The 10357-nt window shown below is 40.8% G+C and overlaps 2 protein-coding genes across 2 annotated transcripts; one reads left to right on the forward strand and one right to left on the reverse strand.

The window, feature by feature from the left end:
- Nucleotides 1-1696: 1696 nt before the first annotated feature.
- On the reverse strand, nt 1697-3005 carry LOC115932322 (sperm protein associated with the nucleus on the X chromosome A-like). Its single transcript, XM_055375989.2, has 2 exons — nt 2624-3005; nt 1697-1972 (listed from the first exon to the last, which is right to left on the reverse strand). Exons 1-2 carry the CDS (start codon nt 2693-2695, stop codon nt 1751-1753), a joined length of 294 nt encoding a protein of 97 aa, XP_055231964.1. The 5' UTR covers nt 2696-3005; the 3' UTR covers nt 1697-1750.
- A 4468-nt stretch (nt 3006-7473) lies between these two features.
- Nucleotides 7474-8791, forward strand: LOC101137030 (sperm protein associated with the nucleus on the X chromosome A). Its single transcript, XM_031005944.3, has 2 exons — nt 7474-7864; nt 8516-8791. The coding sequence occupies exons 1-2, from the start codon at nt 7793-7795 to the stop codon at nt 8735-8737; spliced, it is 294 nt and encodes a 97-aa protein (XP_030861804.2). The 5' UTR covers nt 7474-7792; the 3' UTR covers nt 8738-8791.
- Nucleotides 8792-10357: the final 1566 nt, after the last annotated feature.

Genomic DNA, 10357 nt, shown 5'->3' on the forward strand with positions numbered 1-10357 from the left:
ACACTGCCACTGCCTAGGATAGGGAAGGGGTGCGGTCAGCGATTTAAGACTGTTTCTTCTAACTCTTCAGTGCCTCTTTCAGTGATACCACCAGGTACTATGAGAGTTCCCCTGATTTTGGGTTCTTATGGAGGTGTTTTCTACTGTGTGGATAGCTGTTAAATTTGTGTCCTTGCGAGGGGGCTGATCTGTGCAGCCTTCTATTCTGCTTTTCTTGCTCCGCCTCTCTCAGCTTAGTTTTGGTTTGTTTTTGTTTGTTTGTTTTTCCTCTGCAATGCCTAAGGCTAAAGAATGTGATCCCGTATTACTATCCTAAATATGAAAACTTCTTTAATGTCACGTGCTGGATGGAAATATTAGTTTGCAATGAGGAATGCCTTCAATTGTACCTATCAAAGAGTAAGAAAAAAAGCATTGGGAGTTTTTGTTTTTACCTTGTGGTCCGACAACTTGAAAGAATATTCTTTTATTCCAAAGATGGTACGTGGGGGATTTTGTTCTGGAAATCAGTGCTAGGTATGTAGGTATTTGGTTGGAGAAAAGCAAACTGGTTTTTGTCTATTGATATTTAGTATATTTTATTTTTTCATGTTATCCATGACAGTGTTATGACTTAGCAAACAACAGTTACAAATAACTAAAATTGTAATCGCTCCTGCATTTTTATTTAACTCCCTCATGTATCCTGAGAAGACCTTCTTGTTTTACCTAATTATCTCTCCAACATCCCCTGAACTCTCAAGAGGTAGACACTATGTGAAGGTCAATTCAAAGACAGAAACTAAAACCCCATCCACGGGTGACTCCATGGTGAATCCCTGTGGTGTCTTTTCCCGCTAACCGATGTGTATCCACCAAGCAGTTTTCTTTTTCACTATAAATATTATACTGTTTGACATTTTAAGACACATCGTAATCAAAATCTATAGCCTTAATTAAATGATGAATTTCAGGAAATTATCATGCAAAATGGAAGTGTTAGGAAGCCGATAATAGACACACTCTCCTAAAAATGATCTCACCACATCACACCTAACCCTTCTCACCACCTTGCAGTTCACATTCCGTGGAAAAAAGCTCCTCATACTTAAGAGTGTTTTACTTTCCTTTTCCCAAGTCACGGCGATTTTGACTATTGACACTTGCGGATATCAACACATTTCTAAAGCATACTTATCTTGATTAAAGACTGCTGAGGTCATTAAAACAGTGACATAAATATTTAAGATGCATTGAACATTTTGTTTTAGAATTGGCTTTTCAATCATTTCATTACAAGCAAGGCTTTCCTGCCGTTTACTTACTCCTACATCTACTATCTTCTTTTGTATTGTGCTTTGTGTTTTACAGAACATTTACTCTTTATAAAGCATATATTTCTAGCCTAGGAAAATATCCAATGGAAAGGGGATGGGAATACGTTTGATATGTCCATTCAGCAGAACTATGTGCTGCCGGGTACAGTTGCGTGAACATATACACATCTCCACTTCCTGTGAGATAAAATTTTAAGAAGAAAATTTTCTTTAGGAATCAGTCCTCCCCCAGGCCTTATGTACGATGTCTGGCTTACTGTCAACCTGTGGGTCTGTCCACCAACCCTACAGGACCTCATATCCCTCCCTTCTCAAATGCCTACCTCTTCCCTTCCCTTCCCCCCCCACCATCAGAAAACAGGCAGAGATATACACAGCCATCAGCTTCTCAAACTTTATTTTCATTGGCCAAGGTTGACGCATGTAGCTTCTTGCTACTTTGCAGGTGTTTCAACCCTTATTTCCATGAATTCCTTCTCCTCCATTTGGAGGGGGTTGATTCCGTTCTCTCGGGAGTGGTCATTCACCAATTCCCCTGGAGATGTTCTTTTAACGTTCCTCCTGTAGCGGACCACTACTGTGGTGGAGGCCTCAGATGTTTTCCTTTTGTTAGGAGCAGGTTGAGGGTCTGAGTCCCCATTTGGGGTCTCCGGCATCTGTTAAGAAAACAGGGAGAGGCCAGGAGGACATTATTTTGGGTGAACAGGATAGAGACTGGATAGCACGGGGGGCTTCATGAGAAGAAGGAATGCAGGTTGAGGAAGGGGTTTGATCCAGAGAAGAACAAGGTTGAACCACAGAGTAGGGATCTATGGGGAAGAAGAAGAAGAGGAGCGTGGGTAGGGTCATCTGTTAGTCCAAACTGCACCATTTTGTAAGTTCTTTGCTATCTTGCAGACCTTGGTCAAAGTGAAACATCCCATGGGGGTTCAGGCCATGAGAAACATCCTGCCTAACCACCTGTCCGCAAGGCGGACAAAGGCCCAACTAAAGAAAGATCCCTATCATATCTTGCTTGGCAACGTTCTAAGGAACACCACAATGATATTCCACCAGAAAAAGGGCCAAACCACCTGATCATAAGAACATCTTATCAATATCCTGCCGGGCAGCAAGCCATACTGCCCAGGCCCCTCCCACCCCTACCTACAAGCACCCCAGCCTGTAAGCGGCGGTGGGCTCTGGCATTAAGCGGGTCCCCCACTTCCACAATTGTCTGCAATATTCCTGTGTTGTTGTTTGAGCCGCCCCCGCTCTGTGTGTCTTTCTTTCACCCTCGCCTTCCCTTCAAAACCTAACAATCTTACCGTCTCGTCGGCCTCGTTGGAATCACAGCGGACGCTCCTCTTCACCCCGCTGGCACTGGGTTGTTCGTTCATTGTATATATTGGTTCTTCAATGGCTGCAGTGGGCTTGTGTAGGTTTTGAATCTTCCCAGTGGTCCAGAGCTCTTGCCCTCCCTATATATACCCTCCTGGTGACAAGGCAAGGCCACACCCTTGAGCTTTGTTTGATCATACAGGCAGTGTCCCAGCCAATGGCAGCCCTAGGGTGGCTTCGACATCACAAAGCACCACTGCTGACCACTCCCTGGGCTTGCGGGCGAGGGGTGACAGGGGTGTAGAGCAAACCAAATGCTGTTGTTGTTTCAGCATCCCCTGAAGATGCATCCCAAACCGATCTGCTGCCGCTCCTCATTTCTCCATGTTTAATGTTCATGGTTCACGTGGAAGTCAGAGGATGTTTCCTTCAAGCCCTTTCCCCACAGCCATTCCTATGAAGTGATTCATTCTTTTGTCTTCCAGCCCTCACCATGACTTAGTATTTTCGATGTCTCACCTCAAATCCCCCAAGCTAGTGTGGCTACATTTATTTATTGGCGGAGATGTGAATTATCCCATTTCCCTCCTACATTTCCTTCACATGCACCTCGAAGACCATTTACTTTTGGGCTACTGCTGAGATGAATGGTAATTCTAAGTTTTTGACTAAAACAGTTATTACAACAGAGAGTATTCTTGGATTTTTAAGGAAGAAAGTAGCTCGGACACTTAGAAATGTCTTCGTTAAAAAAAAAAAAAGTACACTGTAAAACCGTCACCTGGTGTAGCCTCATAGTAATTCTCCCTTTTTGGAGACCTAGGATTCAGTGTGGGCTCTGCCCAGAGCTCAGAGATCCAGTTAAAAGACAGGTAGTCCCTATCTAAATACAACCGGTCTCCTTATACAATCCTATAATATATTTCTACAATTTTGTGTTTGATTGGGCATCCATCTTTAATCTCCCTCTAACATCACCAGACTCTTTCTCTCTGTGCTTTCAGATGCAAATTTCACTCTCTGATTTTTTTTTTACCTAAGGGTTCCTTTAATATGCACATTTAGGGCTATCTAGCTGACAATTGCCTAGGGCAATAAAATAGGCTATGAAGAAATTGTAAATCTAAAATACAAGGAAAAAATAAAGTCCTTAGGAATTTATAAGATCTACTTCTATCTACATGTCTAATACATCTATGTATTTATGTGTCATGGATATGACATTTCACTACTAAAAATGTAGAAAAGAGCTCTAATTAATTGGCTTAACAAACGCACTTAAATCTAATGCTTTTCAGAAAAATAGACTTTAAGCCAAATGCTTTTTCAAGTTCATGTGACTTAAGCAAATCTTCAATAAACAAGCTGGTTTTAAAAATTTTAGTGAAATTGAATTAGAAATGGCTTTGGAATTCCCAACATACATTATTTATCTCTGCTAGATGTCAACATTTGGCATGAGGGTTCTAAAGCTATGAATGCAGCTCAAATGAGAATTATCTTTGTTTATGTAAAATTTAGCAAGTAAAGAATTTAATATTGTTTCGTTAACAAAAATAGCTAAATCCTGAGTGATTGCCAAAAAAACAAAAACAAACAAACAAACAAACAAAAAAACGACGCTTTATCTAACCTTAATGTTCATACTCAGGACAACCTGAAATTCACAGCTTATAAAAATGGTTAACAAGGACATAACTTTAAATGGTAACTATCACAGTTTTCATAAGTAATCTGGGTAAACTATTAGAAAATTAATTAATTACACAAATGTAACAGAATAAGTTCTTGTAGATTATCTTGTCATATAATTTAAAATCTAAATTTATATTAAGCTAAAAGATATTACACGTCTGGGTCATTTCCAATTTTTTCAATTATAGGATAACATTTTTCTGTAAAAAAGAAATGTGATCTTAAAGGAAAATACTTTTTGTCTAATTTGAAGCTTATTTAAAAGTTATTTATGAAATTAGCTAATCAGTGAATAAGAACGATGTGAAGGAAGTTATGAACAGGCATTTTTGGCACAAAAGGTTAAAAGGAAAATAATTTTATCTGAGAAAGAATCTTGTATGGTAAATTTTTGTTCTAAAATAAAATAACTGGTTATTTAAGAAAAAGGAAGCCTGGGTATGGTGGCTCATGCTTGTTAATTCCAGCATTTTCAGAAGCCGAGGTGGATGGATCACCTGAGGTCAGGAGTTCGAGACCAGCCTGGCCAACATGGCAAATCCCTGTCTCTACTAAAAATACAAAAATTAGCCAGGTGTGGTGGCACGTGCCTGTAGTCCCAGCTACTCCGGAGGCTGAGGCAGGAGAATTGCTTGTACACGGGAGGGGGAGGTTGCAGGGAGCCGAGATGGCGCCACTGCACGACTCTAGCCTGGGCGACGGAGCAAGACTGTATCTCAAAGGAATAAAGAAAGAGGAAGGGATAAAACAGAAAGTCCAAGCTGTCATAAATGATTTGTATAAAGTTGTCTATAATTAAAGGGAAATTATTTATAATAGTCTTTCCAGATTTAGCTTATGATATTAAAAAAACACTAAAAAGATTCATCAGAACAATAAAATTTTCTTAAGGAGTTGATTTACTCTTAATAAATTAAAAGATTTTAATTTTTTAAACCCAAAGTTTAACTTTTATCACATCTCACCATTTTCGGTTTACTCTCCTCTTTTAAAAGGTGCAAAAGAATAACTCTCTCTTTCAACTCATTTTCAGCTCATATAAGTTTTTTCTTTTTTTCTCTTGTGTTCTGTTTGTTGTGGCCTGATGCTAAAAATGTTTTTTTTTCTTTTTCTTTTTTTTTTTTTTTTTTGAGGTGGGGTCTCACTCTGTCACCCAGGCTGAGAGTGCAGTGGCACAATCTTGGCTCACTGCAACCTCCCCCTTCCAGGTTCAAGCAATTCTCCTGCCACCACGCCCGGCTAATTTTTGTATTTGTAGTAGAGACAGGGTTTCACCGTGTTGGCCAGGCTGGTCTCGAACTTCTGACCTCAAGTGATCCACCTGCTTCAGCCTCCCAAAGTGCTAGGATTACAGGCATGAGCCACTATGACAGGCCAAAAATTTTTTCTTCAAGGTCTAAAAAAGTGTTTTCTTCCATCTGTGTAACTTTCTGTATGTGCTTTTAAAGTCCTTGTGCCATTGAGCTATAGGGCTTTAACTTCTGGGTCTAAAAAGGACACCAAGTTCTGCTGTATCTTAAACACTGACAGCAATTACAGCCTTATCTTCAGGCCCAGTAGAAGATGCTAATCAAAGTAAACTGCGTTCATGAGATGCAGGGCCAGAAATTAAAACTATTCAACTCCTCAAGGCCCAAGGACTATTGTGGAAGAGGTGGGCATGTGAGATTGTAAGGGCTGATATTAAGAGAAAAGTAGCTCAGTTTCTCTAGGAATTAACCATTCATATCAAAGGCACACTAAAGCAAAACCAGTATCTACGTTGCTCTGCCAGTTTAACAAGGCTTTCTTGGAGCATTAACTCACTCCTTCATGCAAAATGATAAAGGTTACAAGGTTTATAGAAATTATATTTTACAGTCAAGATGATTAAACTTGTATTATAAAATTTCAAAAAAACAAATTTAATTTGCCGCATCCTGTTTTTAATTAGGGCTTATTGTTTGGGATATTAAGTCTCCTCTCTCAAAGAATAAAGATTTTCACTTTTTTTTTTCTTTTTTTTTGAAATCTTTGAGTTACTGCTTTGGTTAAATGAATGACTTATTTTACAATGACCCATGACCCTATTTCATGATATCACGCATTTTAAACTTTTTATCTTTGACGAAATTTCCAAAGTCAAATTCTAACTTGATTCTTCATTAATTTTTTGATATGAGTCCTCTGAAGTCCAAAAGAGACATATTTGTCTTATTTGGTATAAAAATCATACAAGAAGCATCGTCAAATATAAAATGGTGTTTGACTTTCTTTGGGCTGTATTTATAGAAATGTTATTGATATGTGCTCCAAAATTATGGGAAACTCTTATAATTCTGAAATAACTTCTGTATGTTATTAATTATAAATTTTATGTTAAATTGTTGTATGCTACAGAAGTAACCAAAATTTACTTGTCAATGGTGGTTTTAATAATGGCCGTCCTGGCTGGGTGTGGTGGCTCACGCCTGTAATCCCAGCACTCTGGAGGCCAAGGCGGCTGGATCACGAGGTCAGGAGTTCAAGACCAGCTTGGCCAAGATGGTGAAACCCCGTCTCTCCTAAAAATACAAAAATTAGCCGGCCGTGGTGGCACAGGCCTGTAATCCCAGCTACTCAGGAGGCTGAGCCAGAGAATCACTTAAACCCAGGAGGCAGAGGTTGCAGTCAGCTGAGATCATGCCGTTGCACTCCAGCCTGGGCAACAAGAGTGAAACTCCATTTCAAAAAAAGAAAAAAATATACACCCCTGATTTGAAACAAGACTAGGATACACGGTAAAGAATGTTTATTCACTAAAGTTTTGACAGACTGAAGGCCATTATTTCAGATTGGAAATAGGAAACTTAAAAGAACTACATGGACATTGGGTAAAAGAACATGGGTTGAAATTTGCCTGGCAGTAGCCCAAAAGTAAATGGTCTTTGAGGTGCATGTGAAGGAAGTGTAGGAGGGAAATGGGATAATTCACATCTCCGCCAATAAATAAATGTAGCCACACTAGCTTGGGGGATTTGAGGTGAGACATCGAAAATACTAAGTCATGGTGAGGGCTGGAAGACAAAAGAATGAATCACTTCATAGGAATGGCTGTGGGGAAAGGGCTTGAAGGAAACATCCTCTGACTTCCACGTGAACCATGAACATTAAACATGGAGAAATGAGGAGCGGCAGCAGATCGGTTTGGGATGCATCTTCAGGGGATGCTGAAACAACAACAGCATTTGGTTTGCTCTACACCCCTGTCACCCCTCGCCCGCAAGCCCAGGGAGTGGTCAGCAGTGGTGCTTTGTGATGTCGAAGCCACCCTAGGGCTGCCATTGGCTGGGACACTGCCTGTATGATCAAACAAAGCTCAAGGGTGTGGCCTTGCCTTGTCACCAGGAGGGTATATATAGGGAGGGCAAGAGCTCTGGACCACTGGGAAGATTCAAAACCTACACAAGCCCACTGCAGCCATTGAAGAACCAATATATACAATGAACGAACAACCCAGTGCCAGCGGGGTGAAGAGGAGCGTCCGCTGTGATTCCAACGAGGCCGACGAGACGGTAAGATTGTTAGGTTTTGAAGGGAAGGCGAGGGTGAAAGAAAGACACACAGAGCGGGGGCGGCTCAAACAACAACACAGGAATATTGCAGACAATTGTGGAAGTGGGGGACCCGCTTAATGCCAGAGCCCACCGCCGCTTACAGGCTGGGGTGCTTGTAGGTAGGGGTGGGAGGGGCCTGGGCAGTATGGCTTGCTGCCCGGCAGGATATTGATAAGATGTTCTTATGATCAGGTGGTTTGGCCCTTTTTCTGGTGGAATATCATTGTGGTGTTCCTTAGAACGTTGCCAAGCAAGATATGATAGGGATCTTTCTTTAGTTGGGCCTTTGTCCGCCTTGCGGACAGGTGGTTAGGCAGGATGTTTCTCATGGCCTGAACCCCCATGGGATGTTTCACTTTGACCAAGGTCTGCAAGATAGCAAAGAACTTACAAAATGGTGCAGTTTGGACTAACAGATGACCCTACCCACGCTCCTCTTCTTCTTCTTCCCCATAGATCCCTACTCTGTGGTTCAACCTTGTTCTTCTCTGGATCAAACCCCTTCCTCAACCTGCATTCCTTCTTCTCATGAAGCCCCCCGTGCTATCCAGTCTCTATCCTGTTCACCCAAAATAATGTCCTCCTGGCCTCTCCCTGTTTTCTTAACAGATGCCGGAGACCCCAAATGGGGACTCAGACCCTCAACCTGCTCCTAACAAAAGGAAAACATCTGAGGCCTCCACCACAGTAGTGGTCCGCTACAGGAGGAACGTTAAAAGAACATCTCCAGGGGAATTGGTGAATGACCACTCCCGAGAGAACGGAATCAACCCCCTCCAAATGGAGGAGAAGGAATTCATGGAAATAAGGGTTGAAACACCTGCAAAGTAGCAAGAAGCTACATGCGTCAACCTTGGCCAATGAAAATAAAGTTTGAGAAGCTGATGGCTGTGTATATCTCTGCCTGTTTTCTGATGGTGGGGGGGGAAGGGAAGGGAAGAGGTAGGCATTTGAGAAGGGAGGGATATGAGGTCCTGTAGGGTTGGTGGACAGACCCACAGGTTGACAGTAAGCCAGACATCGTACATAAGGCCTGGGGGAGGACTGATTCCTAAAGAAAATTTTCTTCTTAAAATTTTATCTCACAGGAAGTGGAGATGTGTATATGTTCACGCAACTGTACCCGGCAGCACATAGTTCTGCTGAATGGACATATCAAACGTATTCCCATCCCCTTTCCATTGGATATTTTCCTAGGCTAGAAATATATGCTTTATAAAGAGTAAATGTTCTGTAAAACACAAAGCACAATACAAAAGAAGATAGTAGATGTAGGAGTAAGTAAACGGCAGGAAAGCCTTGCTTGTAATGAAATGATTGAAAAGCCAATTCTAAAACAAAATGTTCAATGCATCTTAAATATTTATGTCACTGTTTTAATGACCTCAGCAGTCTTTAATCAAGATAAGTATGCTTTAGAAATGTGTTGATATCCGCAAGTGTCAATAGTCAAAATCGCCGTGACTTGGGAAAAGGAAAGTAAAACACTCTTAAGTATGAGGAGCTTTTTTCCACGGAATGTGAACTGCAAGGTGGTGAGAAGGGTTAGGTGTGATGTGGTGAGATCATTTTTAGGAGAGTGTGTCTATTATCGGCTTCCTAACACTTCCATTTTGCATGATAATTTCCTGAAATTCATCATTTAATTAAGGCTATAGATTTTGATTACGATGTGTCTTAAAATGTCAAACAGTATAATATTTATAGTGAAAAAGAAAACTGCTTGGTGGATACACATCGGTTAGCGGGAAAAGACACCACAGGGATTCACCATGGAGTCACCCGTGGATGGGGTTTTAGTTTCTGTCTTTGAATTGACCTTCACATAGTGTCTACCTCTTGAGAGTTCAGGGGATGTTGGAGAGATAATTAGGTAAAACAAGAAGGTCTTCTCAGGATACATGAGGGAGTTAAATAAAAATGCAGGAGCGATTACAATTTTAGTTATTTGTAACTGTTGTTTGCTAAGTCATAACACTGTCATGGATAACATGAAAAAATAAAATATACTAAATATCAATAGACAAAAACCAGTTTGCTTTTCTCCAACCAAATACCTACATACCTAGCACTGATTTCCAGAACAAAATCCCCCACGTACCATCTTTGGAATAAAAGAATATTCTTTCAAGTTGTCGGACCACAAGGTAAAAACAAAAACTCCCAATGCTTTTTTTCTTACTCTTTGATAGGTACAATTGAAGGCATTCCTCATTGCAAACTAATATTTCCATCCAGCACGTGACATTAAAGAAGTTTTCATATTTAGGATAGTAATACGGGATCACATTCTTTAGCCTTAGGCATTGCAGAGGAAAAACAAACAAACAAAAACAAACCAAAACTAAGCTGAGAGAGGCGGAGCAAGAAAAGCAGAATAGAAGGCTGCACAGATCAGCCCCCTCGCAAGGACACAAATTTAACAGCTATCCACACAGTAGAAAACACCTC

Source organism: Gorilla gorilla, chromosome X (genome assembly GCF_029281585.2).
Source record: "Gorilla gorilla gorilla isolate KB3781 chromosome X, NHGRI_mGorGor1-v2.1_pri, whole genome shotgun sequence".
Taxonomy (NCBI): Eukaryota; Metazoa; Chordata; class Mammalia; order Primates; family Hominidae; genus Gorilla; species Gorilla gorilla.